At 41.5% G+C, this 20637-nt stretch overlaps 1 protein-coding gene across 1 annotated transcript; it reads right to left on the reverse strand.

The window, feature by feature from the left end:
• Window positions 1-1702: 1702 nt before the first annotated feature.
• Window positions 1703-19884, reverse strand: dhx16 (DEAH (Asp-Glu-Ala-His) box polypeptide 16). The gene is made up of 21 exons (XM_056380810.1): window positions 19609-19884; window positions 18397-18599; window positions 18050-18282; window positions 16430-16598; window positions 16265-16321; window positions 15811-16065; window positions 15455-15688; window positions 14798-14989; window positions 14399-14509; window positions 14001-14116; window positions 13366-13576; window positions 13135-13233; window positions 11891-12043; window positions 11281-11421; window positions 10329-10491; window positions 10110-10228; window positions 8837-8904; window positions 8017-8179; window positions 6730-6891; window positions 2865-3038; window positions 1703-2528 (listed from the first exon to the last, which is right to left on the reverse strand). The coding sequence occupies exons 2-21, from the start codon at window positions 18592-18594 to the stop codon at window positions 2400-2402; spliced, it is 3147 nt and encodes a 1048-aa protein (XP_056236785.1). The 5' UTR covers window positions 18595-18599; window positions 19609-19884; the 3' UTR covers window positions 1703-2399.
• Between the last annotated feature and the right edge of the window lie 753 nt (window positions 19885-20637).

The following is a 20637-nucleotide window of genomic DNA, read 5'->3' on the forward strand; positions in this document are numbered from 1 at the left end:
ATCAAAACCTGTAAAACTAAACCAAGGGTGACATCACAGCTCCATTGTTTTCAAACAGCAAACATATAATCATACCCATCAGTCTTTCATAGTCAGTCATTAACTTGAAGTGTTTAACCCAGAGGAGGATCACACTTCATATATTGGCAGCTGTTTTTCTTCCAAGTTGTAGAAAAACTGGTTTGACATTTTCTTTTAATTAAAGCTTTAAAAAAAAAGAAAAAAAGTGAAGTTCTGAGTTTTCCAGAGAAAAACTTCCGTGTTATGACAAAGAACAGGGAAGACAGAATTTGTACACACACACAGAGACACACAGACACACACACACACAAACACACACACACACACACACACACACACACACTGACCTGCTGAGGTGGATGAATGTGGGATCACGTCGTCAGAGATGATCTGACAAGTAAAATAATCCTCTTGTGTATCGGTGCAGTAAAAACTTGCACACCAGCAAACTTCATTACTAAAAAGAGAAAGAGACTTGACTCAGAAACGCTTTTGGTCTCTCTGCAGTCCCTGCTCTCCTCCTTTGTTAGATTCTTTCCTCTCATACCTTCTTGTCTAATTGTAACATAGCACTGCCTCCTCTGAACCCTCCTCCTCGCTGCCTCCTGCCCTCCCTTTACATCCTCTCCCTCCCCCCCCTCCCTCGTCGGACCAGTTGGACCAGCTGTTGTGAGCCAGCGTTTTTTACGGTCTGTGTGGGATATGTAGATAATCAGGCCATTTACTTAGATAATTCTCATGTGTCCACTCACACAGCAGAAGCTGTCATACTGGCATCACATTACTTATAGAGGCAGCGCTGACAGTGATTAAATCTCAATTTTCTTTTTAAAATCAATCCGCCTTTGTTTTTGTGTCTCAGCTTGTGTAGTTTAAACTGAGCCTTCAATATCAGATCTGGTGTCGGTGGCATGAGATCTATGCGAGTGTATGTGAGATACAACTCAAGAAAAACAGCAGTGACTGCTGGGAATATTCCACTGTGGCCGCATGAAAAGACAAAAGGTTCAGTACTGTCAACACTGCACTCATCAGGGCCTCATACCTGTCATACCTTCACCTGTCGCTTTGTTGGTTTACCATCCAAACAAGAACGACGGCGTAGCTCAACCTGTCCTCACTCACTCCTCATCTGGGCGCTGTGAATGTGTGAGAATACTCGTGACAGTCAAATCCATGTGGACATTTAAATATTTCACATTGAACATCAACAGCATTAAAAATCACACAGAGCAGTTTTGTTTGCTCTGTCAAGCAGCGCTTCCTGAAACTAGCGATGCGTCACTCTTTATCTAATAAAAACATGCTGCTCTGCGAGGGCCTCCGAAGGGACTTAAGGTATAACATGTTTGGTATTGACTTTAAAAGTTGAAAATTAACACACTGGGGATGTTCCAAACTAGAAATTAGTGTTAAAATGCCATGTCAATAGTAATAGTAACTCAGTCCCTTTGCAGGCCCGCGTAATCAGCATGACAATAGGATCATAAGAAGCCATTCAAATATGACATCTAAATATAACTTGTTGGAGGGTGAATTTCCTGGTGAGATTAAACCCAGAAGAATAACCTGAATTAAATCTTGAAATTAATAAATACCAGTGTGGTGACTAAATAATGAGCTGAAACAAACCGACTGACAAACTAATTCTACTCAGCAAATTAGGAAGGACAAAAACAGATGAATGTAAAAGTTTATTGCTCTAGAAAAATGAAAATAAACAAGTCGCCTCAAGTGAGTGAAACTTATTGGTGGAGACAGTTTGACAGTGTGCTGCTTTCACAAATGCAAAATTTGACAAAGCCTGTTCATTTACGGCAAGTCAACAAAAGCTACTTCCTGGGGGGTGTTCACAAACAGCTGAAAAACAAACCAACAGTCTCACGTTCATTAATGAGCTGAAAAAGCCAGAGTGAGTCCGTACTGCTGTTGCGGGAAACTCAGATCCAACTGCACTACAGTTTCTTTGTAGTGGCCCCGCTGACGCAGCTGGTTTATGATTAAACAAATCAGTAGGTCTGTGACCCACTTCTCTCTGGACCCATCACTCTGCTCCATGTGTCTGCACTCAGGCGACTCTCTGCAGCCAAAATTGGTCCAAATTTACAACGTTGAAACTGAGTGAGCACGGTCAAAAAATGCCGTATCACGCTACAGCAAAATAATGTCTCATGTGAAAACAGGCAACAAACATGTAGCTGTTTATGTACTGAACTGGCGCCACACACAACTACATTTCCACACTTTTCCTCTTTATTTTTATGCAAATTCCAAGCGTTCAAAGTCATTTCCCCTACTTTTACCCTGCCCTGAGAGAGGAAGGGAGTGTGTCCCCAGTGCTTTGCATGGTTCTGTCCCCTGAGCCCTTGGTCTTCTCTTCAGCCCAGCTCTTCTTTAGTTTTACCCTGCTTGCGGGGCATCTTCTTGCTGCTGCTGTCCTCCAGCTCTTTGCTTTTGTAGTAGTGAGGAGCGACTTCAAGCAGCCAGCCGCTGTCTATCTCAATCACCTGCACGGGAGACAGAAAATGCAATGTGATACCGATACGGGAAGGAATAAAGTTAAATATTGTCCAGGAACCTGCGTCAAACTTCCTCATTAATGTGCTGTCTCATGCCCATAAGCAGTTATTCTGTGGACACCTTTATACTGGACTTAATGGGAGGTGTGACTCTTATTCACATTTTAAACTGTAGCTGTTTTATGTGTTGAATGATTTTCTGCCAGATGATCAAACAAGCGTCTGAAAAGCTGTTGGGGGAACCACCTCCTGACACTGCAGATGTTTGAGAGAGATCTGAGTGACTATTCAGAATTAACTACATCACATCCTCAGCAGGCCGACCTGTCTCATGAACTCCTTAGTGGTGAAGACCAGCTCGTGGTAGATGAGCCAGCGGGGCTGCTCCTCGAACAGAGAGCTGTTGGGGTGGACGTAGACCGTCTGCTGGTGCTTCACCGTCTTGTAGCCGCCTTTGCTCAGTCGTGCCGTGTGATAGAAATATCCTGCAGTCACCGCCTGGGAAGAGGAGGGGGGGGGGTTTAAACAGCTGATACATCACATCGCCATACAGGGTAGAAAATCAAGGTGACCACAGCAGCATTACACGAAAGGAGGACTATTAAGATAAAGAGCAATAATGTGAGAATTTACTTGTGTAATAAAAACCAAATCATAGTTAATTGTGTCGCTATAGACGACGACTTCAGGTAGGTCACAGGTGGACGTGGTGATGGATGTTTTCAGGGAAAAATGACAAGTCACAAACAAAACAGATGCAAATTATTTCTTCAGTAGATACAATTGTAAATAATCTATAAATCCAGAAATAATGTGATGAAGAAGGGAATGGAAGAGCAAATACAGCAGCTATTCGATTCTCTGGTTGAGTCAACATAATAAATGACTGGACCATGCAGCCCAGCACAACATGGATAATGCATAATGCACTTTACTTACCAGAGGAGACTTCACTGTGTTATTTCAACAAATGGATCAAACTGTTTTTTGTTGAAATTAGTCATTTTTTCATCTATGATTGATGAATTAATTCCTGATTAATGAGCCCAATTTTTCTCTCTCTCTTTCCTTCTTTCTTCTCTTTCTCTTTAAATTGACTCTAAGTCTGATCACAGTCACAGACGCAAACACAATTCCAGCTGCTCAACATCTGATCTTTAACCAACTTCAACTCGACGCAGTCAGATAATCACCAGCTGGACACGTTTTTATCAAACTAACTTCAGCCAGGTGCCCGACCAGGTGCCCGACCTGCAGTGCACGAGTTTTTCCTTCTTCCATCCTCATGTGACGGTCACTGATGGAGCAGTTCGTTTCTTCTGTTCGCTCTTTGCAACGCAGCAAAGCGATGGTGCGATGTAATCGATCAATGTCAAGTACTGAACTGAGTCAGATCCTGACACATCCCTTTCATGAATTAGATGACGGTCTAAAGAATTGGCTCACTCCCTAATTGTGTATATTAGCACCTCTGCTGGTTTTCCCTGAAGCTTAAACGTTTTTCATTACTGCGTCACGCAAACCGATCCAGGCCGACAAAGGTTAAGACAACACAAACGCATATAAGGCAGAGAATCACCTTTCACAGTCACACCTTCATGGTCTAGTTATAAATCCTGGCTGCACAATTAATCGAAATATTATTGAAATCGCAATATGACCAAGTGCAATATCCAAATCAGAGGAGCTAGAATTGTTTTGATAAAAAGGTCAAACGTGTCACAACAGACCATAAATGAAGCATTGTGGGTTTACAGACGCACCTGGCTTATAAATCATGTTCTCCGGACGTAACGGATCATCATCATCATCATCACCATCTTTATATTTGCTTTAGTAAAAATGACCATTCCAACTTAAATCATGAATCATATCACCATTGCAATATCTGCCAAAATAATCGCAATATGATTTTTCTGTTGCATATCGTTGAGCCGTAGCAAATACTTATTTAAAAATTGTCCATCTCATCTTCTTTCCAGGCTTTTCAGATAAAGGGATCAAACTTAAAACACAGGAAAGTTAGCTCCCTTAAATCATCATCATTTTTACAGTATGAAAGAAAATAATGACTCATTTTCCACTTAACCCACTTCACAGCTCCGTCTTCCTCCTTCCTTAAAACCTCAGTGGAAAAATACCAGTTCTCAACCGTGCAGCTAACCGACAACTCTTTTGTCTTCTAGATAAAACCAGATGCAAACATGATTCACAAAGGTGAAATCGAATCGAATCGAAGTTTCATTTAACACGACGACAATGTAGAAATAATATATTTCTGTTTTACATCAGCTTGAATGTGTCTTGCTCGAGGAAACTACAGCAGATAATTCAGACTGTGACTGTATCAAGAGCGTCGAGCCATTCACTAGTTTTGTAGTGAAGGTGGGTTTCATGTGGGACTAACACACACCATCCACACACACACTTCTCCACTCCAAACATTCAGACCTGCCTCTCCAGTCTTCTTTTCACTGACGCACTCGCTCTGTTCACACCTGCTGTGATCTAGAACAGGTGGTGTTGGGTGTGTTCACAAAACTAATGCTTCGAAGAGGACAGCATGTCACTTACATTCATCTGACAGATAATGTCTGTCACACACGAGTCATGCGCTGGATACCGTACAGATACACGTGTCTGTCATTTCGCCTTAAGATGTTCTAAACATTTTCACGGGACTAATTCAGTTGGTTTGTGTTTGTGTGTGTGTGTGTGCAGTCAGCGTGGAGATGTCAGCTGACGCGGAGGTAGGGTCGAGGTTTTCGGTCGCTCAGTCGAGGCGTTCGTCGTACGGAAGTTGGAAAAGCAACAGACGCTTCCCGACCTAAACAAGGAATTCACTGAAGGACACGAAAATCACTTTATGGAACTCAACAAGTAAAAAAAGAAATATAAGCAACGATACTTTCTGAAGCGACACGTTTTCTTTAGACGTCAACAATAACATTAAGTGTAAATAGTTTGATTATTTACTGAATTATTAATTAATACCCAGATAGCAAAATAAACACACTTGGGCCTCATGCTTGTTTTCTTCTGGCCCAGAATACGCCCGGGTTGCACGGCCCGAGTCTGGCCCATATACAGCACGATTGTAAGATGCCACTTCCACATCTGAACCAATTCTTTCGAGCACACAGAAAATCTTCCGGCTGTCAGTCAATATCGAAAGGTACCGACTAAGGACTCTGCCCATATGTGGAAGTACATGGGCCAGACTCCGAGGACTCGGGCATATGTTGGACCAGAAGTTTCATTTTTCTATCTTGGGAACTAAATAAGTTGTGGGATTACTTTTAGCCTATTTGGCTGCAAGATTTTTGACACACACAAAGTCAGCATGCGTTGGAAAAAGGTGTAACCCAGCTAATACAACACACGCCCTGGCTTATCTCAAGTGGTTTAGGCGTGCGTTCACAACACATACAGACCCTGATATGAGAAGGCGATTGATACAGCTCAGTCCAGTGATAACTTACAGCTTTCTTCTTAGATTTCTGTTCATATTTTGAATTTTCAGAACAATATAGTCTCTCTGGACCAGTATCAGCCTTTTGTTATGTGAAAGTTTCCACCTGCCTGAAGTGAAGCAAACACAGGGGCTGTATCTGAGGGTGACCCTTCACCTTTCACCGCCCTAAGGAGACATACAGGCTAAAAGATCGACTTCGGAAAAAAAAAAAAAAAGGTCATGTTGACAGCAGCTTGTCAAAGCTAAATTAAGCAGCTTCCCACCTTGAGGCCTTTAGTGTATTATTAGCCCTTCCCTCCACTAGTTCAAGTTTCAAACACTTATCACTCATCTTCAGTTGTTTACCTTGAACCAGTGTTAAGTCTGGAGTTGAGTCACTAACATTCAAAAAAGAGACAATATTGAACTCAAACATTGTTTTCTTTTTGATTTTAAAAAGGATTTTCACCAGGATTTTCAAATTTTCAATCAGGTCTTAAATGCAGGATTATTTTTGGTATCTCGCATTCCCACGTGAGCCGGACACTTGTAAGTGCATGACACAAAAACTAACCAACAGCTGATTGCATCTACACAACATGCTAACGAGACGTGGCCAAACCAAAGAGCAGCCATGTTCACACTGAGCCACACACACACTCATAAACTGCAGCATATCCTCTGTTGAGACTCCACTGTGGTAAAACTCTGGATGACTTTCTCAGTAGCACTAACCTTGCGAATGGGCACATTGTCTCCCTGGGAGCTGACCACCTCCACCTCTATGCGATCCATCAGACCCTCCAGCTGGTCCCGGACGTCCCGGGCTCTTCTCATGGAGCGAAACTGGATGAAGTTCTCGTAGCACCACTGTGTGGAGAAGCCGCTCTCCAGCCACTGAGGGAGAAAGACATTGTGCGCAGTCAGCACAACACTTGGCTTCAAGGTGGGAATGGGAATATCTCAAGGGCTTTTTAGTTTCCATAAGCAATAGCTGAAATCAATGGTTCCTAATTTAGGGGACTAAGAAGAGGTTGCACGATGAATCTGAGCGTTGGTGATTTGTATAAAAGGACAGGAACGCAGAAACTTTCTTTTAGCCACGCTACGGACGTTGGTCTCGGACGATGAACACTACGACTTTGGTGATTCCCTGAGTTTTACTCTGGCCTCATGAGCAGCTTGACATTTGTGGTTTTCAGTGGAATATCTAAACCTGGTAAATTTATTGTCATGAAACTTGGTACAGATGTTCATGTCTTCCTCGGGATGTACCACAATAACTTTTCGGCATCATCAGGTCAATATTTTTATTTGTCCAGACTTTTGGTTTACGACCAAATACCTGTAAAAGTAATGATATGCCAAATAAAATTAAGAAATGTTGAAAAGAATGTTGTTGAATTACTGTATAAATCCATAAATTAAAAATAAAGAAGAGGGAAAAAAACACTCTTTGGTTGATGATCACACATGGCAGACCTACGCATCCTGTGACAAAAGGTGATATAGTTTTGTTTTAAAATGCTATTTCAATATTTTTCAAGCAACTGTGCATTCACAGTATTAAACTATCAATCCCGTCAATAAGTTACAGGTTATTAACTTTTTACATGTAGTAGACTACAGCTAAGTAGGTTACGTAGTAAACTACTCTAAAATACAGAAGGACTGTCAAGAAGAGATGGTGGAAACTTGTTTCAGTGTGCAGACACAAACGATTTGCATACCACCTCACAGAAAACCTGAAAGTTTGGTGCTTTCCTATTTTCATGCAGGAGGGTTAGACACAAATCATGAACACAAACGCAGCTCATAACAGCAACACAGCAATAATTCCCACCTTCTAGGATCAGCTCTAACATTCTGTCCTCCTCATGTAAATGGACAAAATATTTGCCAAGACCTTTTACTGCGGCCTCGAAGATGTCTGCAGAACCTAATCCTCACGTCTCTGATGCTAAAAGCTTCATAAAGACCGAACACATCTTCAGGCCAAACTGCTGTCGGCTGTGTTTATACCTGTGTGTAGACGTTGAGCAGCACCAGGTGGTCTCCCCCTGGCACCACAAAGTTCATCCTGGCGTTGTCGGCGTGCACCACTTTGTCTTTGGGCCGGTAGAAAATAGAGTTGTTCACCGACAGCATGGCTGCTATTGTCAACACTTCCTCTGAACACTTGTACCTGGAGAGTGGCACAGAAGGAAAGTGAAATAGAAATACAGTGAGATGCAGAGAGAGATGAGAAAGCAACAACAGTATTCCTTCCTCATACAAGTTTTCTTTTAACTCCCAAGCATTTACTAATGAGTTGCCAGTTTTAAAGCCTCGTATTCAAACAATTTCAGACAATGTGAATCATCCACATCCAGCGACTCACTTCCTTTACTGACAAAGGTCAGTAAAGGAAAATAAAACTAATTTTCTACTTCTCACACACTGAACATTCTTCTTCCAAAACAGCATACTGACCCGTCTCAATATGAGAACCTTTATTGTCTTCGATAGATTTTCAGTAAAACAATCACACAGCTGTTTACTCACAAACTCATCTGCTTATTTTTCCTTTAGCCCTGCAAATCACTTTCTCCCTTAGAGATACAATATCTTCTGTTGATGCTTAAGTTGGAGCAGCCCGATTATGAATAAGTTAACTCCTGGAGTAACTTCCATGACCCTGATCCCCTGGTGCATAATCAAGAACTGGGCAAATACAAGCCTGGAGGAGTTTGGTGTATTTTTGGAATACATTTTATGCTTCATATAGTATTTAGTCAGGCAATGCGCCCTGTTAAACGGGCACATGGCGACGGTTTATGCTAGTACCAGAGTGGAGACTTACTGCTCGGACGCCAGGATCATCTTGCTCAGCATGGGGTCCACAGGTAACTCAGCCATCCTGCGACCCAGCTGACACACAAGAACAAACAAGTTATTTATTCATATTGATAAACATCTTATGTCCTGAAGACAAGTCGTCACCTGGGGGGGGGGGCTGATGCTTATATCCTATCATCCTTGACAACCACTGATTGATAGGACTATAGTGGTCATAAAAGCCCTGAGTTGTAAACACAGTGAGCTCTCCTCTCCAAGTATCAGCACCTTCAATCAAGCCCTGACAAAGCATAAGAAGCTTCAGGTATGTGCAGCATGTCACGCACACACGCAGACAGAGCGAGAGAAGAACGCAGATTATGCAAGTCAAAGCAAAAGGTTATATCACTATTTTCTCTGATTAAAGTTAAGAATGCAAAAGAAGCTTCTTCTGTTAACTAACGACCTCCTCTTGTACTGTCTGACTGTGGGACGAGGATGGAGTGGGAATAATTAATCCATTACTTGTTGTACATGTGTGATAGGACAATAATGATTTTTGACAGTAACATTTTTCACAGAATTACTAGATTTGTGATGGAAAATAAATTGTAATGGACCCTATAAAATGAGACCAGGATGAACTGATAGTGTAAAGTGACTATACACATAATCTACTAACAGAACAGATTTGGTGTGAAGTTAAACTAAAGATATCAAGCACTTTAGAGACGTTTGGAATCTAAAGCCTCGAAGATTTTAATCCATTGGGTAAAGAGTTTTTCCTGTTGCAAGTCCAGCTAACTGTACTCAAGTCACATCAGCTGCTACATTTAATGTTTAATCACTATTTAACAGGAAGAGTTCAAAATAACATAACGGAGCTAATTTCCTGCCAAACCTTAAAGAAACAAACAAAACCTGTTTTACAAATGCCCTCCATTTCACAAACAAAGCCAGTGTGGTTTGCAAATACAAAATGTACCTGTCAAAAGAGACAGAATGCAACTGTATTAGAGCTTAAACATGCACTAACTGATTTTTGTTGGCTGCTTAGAGGCAGCGATATGTCAGCGTCTGATGAACACGACACCCAAACACTATGAGAGTGAAGCAAAACAGTAAAGCTGCAGAGCAGGCAGCTATATTTATCTTCAGGCCAGAGGAAGCTGCAGATAATTCTCTGTAGGTTCACCACTTTGGGCCTTCTCACATTGCTGCCACTTGTCACATGTAATTATAAACATATTGATTAAGTCTAACTGCACGTTTCATAGACACAGGCCTCGAGTGTGTACCTTTGTGAGCTCTCCCAGGTGGTTGAGTGCTCCCAGGGCGTAGAGCTGCTCCAGCGCTAAGACCAGAGTCTCATGAGGGGGTGGGTCCATGAAGTCAAAGTGAATGAGGTCATTGATGCCTGCGGGCAAAAAGTAGGAGTTTCTTGCACAGAAATAGCCACCAAATGTTGATCTAATCTGCTTCAACTTAATGAGTAAGCACATAAAATTACCCCTCACCTAGACTCTTCAGCAGCAGGACTACATTTCCCAAATTGGTCCTCTGAATCTCAGGCACGGTCGTTTCTTCCATCTCATGTTTAAAGGCCCAGGCTGTGTAAAGCCTAAAACATTTCCCAGCAGCCACTCTGCCTGCACGGCCTGCTCTCTGGTTGGCCGAAGCCTGAGAGCGGAAGAGAAAACACACAACATGAGCTGGTAAAACATTTAGAAAGCAAAACAGAGTTACACACCCACAGTTAAACAGATGCACGCGTGAGAGAAAATGAGACTTCCCCCTGAAGCAATCTGACAAACACTAACTGCTATTTGTGTAGCAGTGCTAATTAGATCAGTTCGCTGTTCTGGGATCAGCTGGTGAGGTTTTCCATGACATGGACTTATTATTTTGTTTTTAGCAAATTAGTTCAAAACTACATTATCAACAAAATATAAATTATATTACACTGTCGGGTAAAGAGATGTGTTTTAATTCATGGTGATAAATCAGATGTAAAAATCATCTGGTTTAGTGATTATTTGTGTTTTAGTGCATCATCATAAATTGGCATCAGAGCTCTTGACTTCTGTTCAGCACAGAAACAGCTGCTGTGAACACACAGTGAGACACAGTGAGAAACAGTGAGACACAGTAAGGACATTACTTTGTTTATACGATATCTGCAGTGGATGTGATGCTGTCAGGCGTGTGAACTGTTCAGGGCTCTGACTTTTTACTTGTATTTATTACAACCAAAAATAGCAACTGGAACTTAAAAAGACAAAACCAGAAATGGAACGAATGAAAAAAAGCAGCATGGGTTCAGTACAGTATCACAGCTTGTAGCCTGGACCTGAATTGTGTTGTGTTGAAAAGAAAACATGTGCATTCACTACACTCCTGGTATAAAATGTGCCATGACTTCACTTCAACATGAACTTCCTGCTTGTTAAACATTAAGAGAGCGGTTACCCGTGAGCAGGGCGTGACAATGAGTGACTCCATGCCGGTGCGGGCGTTGTAACTCTTCTGCTTGCAAAAGCCTGGATCGATGACGTAGATGATTCCATCTATGGTGAGGGAGGTTTCTGCTATATTGGTAGCAACCACCACCTTGGGTTGAAGGGAAGAGAACACACAGTGTGAGCAATCACTGGTCAAACAAAGCAGCGTAAAGATTAGATCCAGCTGTTGGGAATAGGAACAAAAATGTGACAAAACAAAAAAAAAAACCCCAGCAAAACAAGGCTTTTCCTGTCACAGAAAAAACTAAGCTACTAAGTCTCTTTAGTAAATCTCATTGTGCTCTTTTGCCTCTGTTGGTAAATTCCAGCATGGACATTTAATTTGGGTAAATATGAGCAGGTTCTTGCCTAATACACAGCTGATGCAGGAAACAGATATCACATCCATCGTCTTCATTTACATCTCTAAGGAATAAACTTGTTATCATAGTCTATTGACTAGTGTCTGCCAAGCTGAAATATTAATCCAACAGTGACCTACTACATCCAGAGCAATTGTACTAGGGAACAATAAAAGTTCCTCGAGGATTCTGCCCAGAAATAAGACGTCGCCTCACCTTACGGGCCCCAGGCGGAGTGGGGTTGAAGATCTTCGCCTGCATGTCGGACGGCAGGTTGGCATAGATGGGAAGGACCAGCAGCTCTGCGATCTTAGAGCCCAGCCGCCTGCATCTCTCCTGGAGCAGCTCGCAACACGCTTCGATCTCCTCCTGCCGGACACACACAGGCAAAGAGCTTAAAGAGTAAACCAACACACAAGGATACATGACAAGTTTGGGGATACTGGTTAAGTAAACCAGGTAACTTAGGTCGCCTTCACACCTGTAGTTTGGTTCATTTAAAGACCGTGTTGTTGCCTTTTTATGTATATAAAGTAGCTACTACAAAACCCATTCAATATTTATGCCAGCAATCCTTGCACTTGTACACACCTCTACACTATTTGTGTACTGGTTTACAATTTGTATATAAACACTGTATGTTGTTGTGCTTTTCTGTTGCTGTATTTTTCTATTTCCTGAACATTGTTCCTGGAACAGTGTTCACTTCGATGCACCAGGGTTGGGCCAGTGTAAAAAAGGTCAAACCAGTCTGATATTAAACCAAACACAGGACAACACCAGTGTACCACATGTAACCACTGGGTGTCCTACGTGACTCAGCAGACGCTTCTGAGTGGAACATAACGAGACTGAGAGTGTGGCGACTCTAGGCCACTTGGTGGCAGTAATGCAGCTCGAAAAGTTGATCTTCATGTTAATGCTCATTGCTTTTCATGCAATATAAGTAGGATTTAGCGCCATGATGGTGATGGAGGATAATTTTTAATTTGCCAGAACCTGTCATAATGATGAATGTTAGTTCAGCCGGTTTGAGTAAAATCAAACTGTTTCAATCTCCTACACCGGAGCAGACCGACAAACAGACACTAGAGACCGGAGTCAATTCATTGTATTATAACACACATGTGGCCAATACAGCTGATTCTTATTCCTCTTTCAGTTCTGGTCCCATTCAAGCTCCTCCTGGCTTTTTACAAAAGCACCAAGAGCTGTAAATAAATCAAATGGACTGTCAGGTAACTCACTGACTCTACAGTATAAGCACAACCACTTCTTGAATGTGTTTAAAAGGCAGATTTATCTGTCTGCAAACCACACGATAAGAAATGTGAGGTGTATAAATACACATTAAAATTATTCCATCCAAAATGGATTATACGCAGACATTACATACAAAAGAAGAAGAAATTACAAGTGTAATGTGCTGGAAGACTTTGAAAATATAAGTGTAAGTGTACCTGTCCAGTGAGGAAGACCAGAACATCTCCAGGAGACTGGGTGACGTGGATCTGTAGCACTGACACAACACACGCTTCCAGGTAGTCTGCCTCTGGAGCCTGGGCAACACAACAAACACATACTTTTATGACTTTTATGATTTACAAAAAAATGATCTTTCTTTCTAAGTCTTTCTCTTCAAAAGTTAATATGTCCTATAATAATCATTCAAACAACATGCTAGTTCCTACTTTAGTGTAGAAGATGTCGACTGGGAACCTCCTGCCGGGGATCCTGAAGACAGGAGCGTCGTCAAAAAAGCAGGAGAAGCGCTCGGTGTCCAGAGTAGCGCTCGCCACCAGCACCTTCAGGTCTGGTCTGAACCTGGCAATGTCCTTAATCAGACCAAACAGGATGTCTGTGTGGAGCGTTCGCTCATGGGCCTCATCTATGATGATCACACTGCAGGGAGAGAGACAGAAAGCAGATGACTGAGCACAGCAGATAAGGTAATACCTACAGGTGTACAGAAACATAATGACTTCACATGTTAAACTGCTGAGAGGAACTGTGGGAAGTTTGAGGCACTGGGATGTCAGCCAGTAGGAGGAAAGCATTACCTGATAATTCAAAGAAACTTGAAAGTTGAATGTGTAAAGTGTGATGAGCAGTGAGATCAGGAACACAAAAATGTAAGAAAAAAGTTGGAAACCATGAATTTTCTAATGTATATATATCATCTAATTTTCAGAGAGCCAGATGGATGATCATTCAGGTGGATTAATAAGGTCTTGTAACCCCCTAAAACTGCACGTCAAACATCCTGATTCTATAATCAGGCTGCATTCGTTCAGTGTCTGCGTAGTGATTCTCTTCTTTGCATTACCTGTAGCTGGCCAGGTCGGGCTCGGTGAGAAACTCTCGGAGCAGCATGCCGTCTGTCATGTACTTGAGCACCGTTCTCTCTGATGTGCAGTCCTCAAAACGAATGCTGTAACCCACCTGGATCAACCAATTAAGATAATATAAATAATACTGATCCAAGACTTTCATTTAAATTTTTAACCACTTAAAATTGTTTGAAGAAAGAGGCAAAAATACTATGAAATAAATAAAGAATGCTTGGAAAGATGTTATATACCACTGCACAAAAACATTGATTACAGTATCATACAGAAATCACTGATGTACAGATATGAAATAGTGTCCTGCAGCCACATCTAGAATTAATAAAACTGTAATAAAGTGAAAAACGGTGTCAACATGATAATGTGCCACGCTCACCTCGTTCCCAAGCTTGACGCTCATTTCCTGTGCCACTCTGGCTGCAACTGACATGGCTGCCACTCTGCGAGGCTGTGTGCAACCGATCTTCATGCCTCCTTTAGTGTATCCCTGAGAGAGGAGCGCCAGGTTCAGTGGGTCAGTTCATTTTCACTGGTTACCACACAGAGCTACAGTGAAGCAGTAGTTTAACAATTTGTTTGCGTAAAAAGAGACAATTTGTGGTGTTACTGGGGCTGTGTGGCAAACTACCTCTTACCTGGGAACAGTAACTTCCTGGAAGAAGTTACTGTGTCTTTATGCTAAGCTAAGCTAACAGCTACTGGCTGTAGCTTCATATTTGCTGGACAGATGTGAGAGTGGTATTGATTTTCATGTGTATGATGCTTCCGCACTCACATCTTCCAGGAGGTACTGTGGGATCTGGGTGGTTTTTCCGGAGCCCGTCTCCCCTTCAATGACCAGGATCTGGTGCTCCTGGATGGCAGCTAGCAGGTCCTCTCTGTAGGGGAAGATGGGAAGGCTGCGTCGGACCTCCTGCATGGACTGTTTCTTCAGCTCCGCCTGCGACAGAGCCGGGGCCTCCTGATCCTGGACACGACAGGGTCAGAAGAAGAGCTCGCTTCAGTTTCTGTAGATCATCTTTTTCACTGATATGTAACGAGTAACTGGGAAGGAGTTTGTCTTATTCTGGGACACGCTGACAGGACATGTGTGTATCTTTGTCTGGTTTCCCTCGCCGTCATATAAAAAGAATACAGCTGGGGGGTTTTCTTCAAAGCTCAACAACTCTTTATGGCTCAGGTCAAGCCTGATGCAAGAAATCTTGATGTTATATTTGATAGTAATTTAAGTTGTGAGCAGCATGTTTTTTATCATCTTAGGAACATTAGGAAAATGTGATCTTTCCTTTCACTTAAAGACACAGGGACATTTTTACATGATGGACAGTTTTACTGATGCAACAGACTTTGATGGATAAACTCAGTGAAAAGCAAAAGGAAAGTTGAGACACAAATTATAATGACGGATTAGAAAGCACCAGATGAAGCCCACCTTATCTGTCCGAGTTCCCTTCATGGTAATGGCAGTGCTGACAAAGTCGATCATCTCCTCCTCCTCCAGGATCAGCTGGTACCTCTCCTGTTCCTTCCTCATCCCTTGCTCTCGCTCCTTCTTGGCCCCGAAGCTGAGGGAGGCTGTTTTCAACCTCTCCTCCTCCCAGCGGCCTTGCTCTCCTCCCAGCTCCATGGGAGTTTCCTCCAGCTCCAGGTCTCTCTGGGGCACCTCCTGGTCAGCGGGGAAAGGGGCGAGGGATGGATGGGAAAGGAACAAAGAATTTAACCTATGCACACTTTACTAGGTGACTGTTTCTGCACATTGTGTCAGTACGTGGCATCTCTCGTGCCTACCTTGCTTCTCTTCTCTTCTGGCATATAGTATCTGTTCTTCCTCTCCTCTTGTTCCTTGGCACCGGCCTTTTTGTAATCTTTAGCCAGGTCCCGAAGGGTGCGTTTGTATTCCAACTCCTTTCTCTCCCTCTCAGTCAGCTCGTCAGTAGAGAAAAGATACTCGTCGTCTATGATCTCCGCCTCCAGGTCCTCCAGCTTCTCTGCCTCTCTCTTCTTTAGATACTCCCAGCGAGAGCGCTTCCTCAACTCTGGCAACTAGAGATGAAAAGAGACGGACAAAGGATCAGAAACTTTATTACACAGTTAGAATTCTAGCAAATGATTTTTACTTTCTTTATTCCCCAGAGATTATTCTAATGCCGTGAGAAATGGTGCTAAAGTCTTCTGTGATAGTGACAAAACATTCTGTTCATAAACACAAACAAAAACTTGTCTCCCAGCTGAGAGCACCGACCATGTTGTTCTGATCCTCTTCAGCCATCTTCAGCCTCTTCTGAGCTTCCTCATAAGCCTAGAGAAAAACAAACAAATGTGAAATGATCTACATTCGAGACACAGAGGCTCGTCTTTGAGCATCATCTTCAAGCATGAGCTGTGATTTCATTTCCTCATCTCCCACCTTTTTGTCAGTCCTCTCTGTTATGTTGCGGGTCTTGTCTTTGTCTTTCTGCCTCACTCGCTCGGCAAACGCGTCTCTCTCTTCAATGTCCTGCAGTCGCTCTCGCTCCTCCTTCTCCCACTCTTCCTCTTCCTCCTCATCTTTCTTTACTAACTGGGCTGAATTACTCCTGATATTAGAGAAAAAAAAATCAAACGGCTGCTTCTTTACAACATTTTTAATTCTTTTAAACTTTTTATCACTAGTTTAAAAGGCCTGAATGGTTCCATGATGAAAAATATTTACAGGTTGCTTCTCTTTTCTGTGGGTTTAGTCTTCGCTTTGAACTCTAACTCACATGAATATAAATGCACAGTAGATACAATTATTATTATCATTATTACGTCTTCCGCCCACTTTTTTTTCAATTTAAAACAAAAATCTAGTATTTTCTCCAAAGTAGGGCTGTCCTAAAAGATTATTCTTCAAACAATTAATCTAGCGATTATTTTTTTTATTAACCTAACAGTAATTTTATTGCGATTATTTTCCAGTTAGTCATTTAATATAACAATTTGCCCCGTCCAACACACACACACACACTTCCTCTTTATGTGCTCGTGCATGACTGTCATGCTAGAGTGATATGCCAGATGCACTTTGCAGAGTCTGCAGTCTACTGCACTGTTGGTGTCAAGATTAAAGTATTCCCAAACTCTGGAGGACCGTGTACGAGCCTTTTTTGCCGCGTGTTGCTCCACACACTCCGTCGTGCTGCTGGTAGACGCCGCCGTGTTGTTCAAATAGATTACACACACGCAAATCATATTTTTCTTTTTTTTTTTTTACACAGATGCAAATCATTCACGTAGTCAATTACTTCAATTACGTCACCGCGTTGTCCCAGTCTGTGCGCTGCGCTTGTATCCGGGTAAACCAAAGACGATGGATATAAACGGTCCCATTAGAAAGTTTTGTTCTATGAACATTTACCCTGTGTGGTTTACACGACGCGTCGACACTAAAATTCCGGGTCAAATAATTTTTATAATCAACATCGATTACGGCGGATAATCGTCCCAGCCCTACTCCAAACAGGTATTACTTATATTGAGGCCCTGCAATTTCAGATATAATTTGACAGTATCCTGCAGTATACCAATCCTTTGCAGCATGTCAGATAATACAAATTTAGTACTCAATTTTTCTGTGACTTTTTTTTGTTTTTAAATCATCTTTCACTGTGTCACTGTATCACAGAGTCCTTGGCCATAGTTAATGTCACTACAAATGTTTGACCCCTGTACTGACGTTGCTTCTAATGGGTTTTTCCACGAGTTGATTACATGTATTACTGTATGAATGGGGAGTGGGGGGTTTTCCCCCTTTTTAATTATCCCCTTTTTTGACTACGACTACCCACCAAGTGCAAACTGGAAAAAGTTTTTAAATTGAACCACAATCAATGCACCATGTACATATAGATAAACTACCAATAAATTAGAAAATAATGCGGTAATCATTCAGCTCTAACTTTTATCCATAACAGCATATCCTGCTCTACTATTAACACTATACACATACATATGTACTTGTATATTATATACACACAATAAAATCAATACAAAAAGTCTGGGTTACCGTTTAGGTGCGTCATCCTCACTAGACGACTCGCTCTCTTTCTTCCGTCTGATGTGCTTCCTCTTGTTTCCTTTGTCCTTGCTTTTCTTTTTCCCTTTCTGTTTCTCCTGCACAGTGTCTTCATCACTGTCGCTGTCCTCCAGTAACGTGTACGTCCGATTTTTCTTATCCATTTCAATGGCTTCTCGCTCTATCGCACGGGATGGCTTCTCAACAACCTGCTTGCGAGGAATCTTTGACACAGTGATAAAAGATTGTTAGAGGTTTCATTCCCACCAAAAATTCCCAGATTGATGAAGTTCATGCAAAAATGTAAATACAAGCTCTATAGAATTTTACGACTATACCTTGTCAAAGAGCTCTTGTGCGAAGGCAATCACACTCTGGTCGATGTCAATTGTGCCCGTCTGCTCAAGGCGAGACACAAAGTCTTGTGCATTCAAAGCTTTCCGTGCAGTACCAATCATGAACTGGGACACATATCTGTCACTCAACCCGAGGATGTCATGGAGACGGTCACTAACCCACTGCTCTAGATTGGCCATGGTGCCTGTTGAGGGAGCAGTCACAACACAAGAACATGGTTATCTGTAATCCAGGCCTATATTTATGCCATGCTGTTACACAAACTGCTGGCTACAACCAAACAAGGGTATTGTTAAAGACCATTACCTCTACCCAGCAAGAGTCTGTACATTTTTCTAACTATGTAACATTTACGAAGCTCCTTGGGCTGAAACATATAGTCAGTTAATGCTTAATCAACATGAAGTTAATTAGTTTTGTTGAGTGAATTATACATTTTTGATATAAAACCGGTTAGAGCTTTGCAAATACTTTGTCAGACTTTGCCTGTGTCATATTATTGTGGCACGAATTGTGTGTTTTCTGTTATTTTTGTTTGTTTTTCTCAATTTCTATGTAAGAAATGATGAGACACTATTTTAGGACCTGATCACTTTGGATGGTTGTTGCAACATTTTTGGGAGAAAGACACACAAACACACAAACAAACACACACACACACACACACACACACACACACACACAAACACACATACACACACACACACACCCAAACACACAAACACACACACAGCTATACACTTTAACTATGACAACATTATACAATGATTCACAGTGCTGAAGACTTTCTGCAAATCAGTAGAGTGTGCTGCTCTAAAGCCAGACTGAAGCTCATACAACAAATTGTGTCTGACTAAAGATTCCTGAAACCTGGTGAATAAAAACTTAGTTATTAAAACTGATACTGAGTGTGATTTCCTACATCTGATATATTATTCTTCTTAAAAGGAATCTTAACGTTAACCCTTTTCAAATTACATGAGAATTAACCCCGTTATACTGACAAAACGACTGAAGGAACAGTTGCACTAGAAGCTACACTGGTTCTGTCCTTCAGAAATCTGGCTGGAATCGGATCCAAACCAGCTGGAAATTCACTTTTGACCCACAAACCTAATTTCGCGGACTGTCTTAATTTCTTTGTGAACTCTACTTTTGACTGAAAAACGCTGCAAATCATTAATTTCACTTACCGCCTTTCAAAACGTTCAAAAAACGTTGTTGTTTTGGTAGAAGTAGCAGGCTGTGAGTTAGCTTACTCAGCTAACTCCAGCTACAAACTAGGCGTCAGTTTGAGTTGTAGCTCACAAGTTCCGGGTAAGATCACTTAATAAATACGTACATCTCTCCACAGCTATGTAAACCTATTTATTTGTGCCTATGTTGTTCTCCTAAAACACCACATACAAAAATCAATACGTGTTTTTGTTCACTTAGCTTGACTCACGCTGAAGTTGAAAGCGGAAACACGTGATTTAAAATGACAGAAGAAGAGCAGAGCTGCACCAGGGGCTGCAGCGCTCACTGCCCCCTGCGGCCAACAGAGGAACAACAACCATCATCTCCCTGCTTCACGGGGGACGGGTGGTGATATCAAGTTGACTAATGGAAGAATAAGATGTACGATTGATCATTTAAGTGTTGTATGCCAATCAATTTTCCACTAATGCAGTGAGAAATCATAGAAAAAGCTAAAATAGCATTTTAAAAACCCATGCAAATATTAATTTGCACATTTATTTCGACATAGCTTAGCATATAAATAAGTGAACAAGGGGTGAAACATTAGTAAACAGTGATGCTGCAAAGATTGGTCCAGTGGGACCTCAATGCTATTTCTACTAACAATAATAATGATAACCTTTTTCTTTAATACTATCATTTTTTTTTTACTCATCATTATTTGTTGTAATATTATTATCAATGGTATAGTAGATTGTTAAATGGCTAAGTGATACAAATTTTATGTTTATGCTATAGCCTAGTAAAGACAGCGGTGGACGAAGTAGCTGTAGATCTTTTACTCATTTCAGTTCGGTTTAAAGGTTTTATTGTCATATGCAGAAATAAACAAGTTTCCAGTACAGTGAGATTGTTGGGTCTGCTGTCTCTCTATTCTCATACCAGTCATTTTATTTCTATTTACTAAGAAGTTAAAAATAACGATAGTCAAAAGAATAAAATCAATTAAAAAAAACAAAAGGAGATACATGTTATCTGAA

Source organism: Seriola aureovittata, chromosome 7 (assembly GCF_021018895.1).
Source record: "Seriola aureovittata isolate HTS-2021-v1 ecotype China chromosome 7, ASM2101889v1, whole genome shotgun sequence".
Lineage (NCBI taxonomy): Eukaryota > Metazoa > Chordata > Actinopteri > Carangiformes > Carangidae > Seriola > Seriola aureovittata.

Coding starts and splice junctions, on each gene's coding strand:
- dhx16 (XM_056380810.1), bottom strand. CDS start 18,594: ATGGCCAATCTAGAGCAGTGGGTTAGTGACCGTCTCCATGACATCCTC. Junction 16,066..16,264: donor AAGAGGATCAGAACAACATG/GTCGGTGCTCTC, acceptor TTTCATCTCTAG/TTGCCAGAGTTGAGGAAGCG. Junction 14,510..14,797: donor CACAGTACCTCCTGGAAGAT/GTGAGTGCGGAA, acceptor CTCCTCTCTCAG/GGATACACTAAAGGAGGCAT.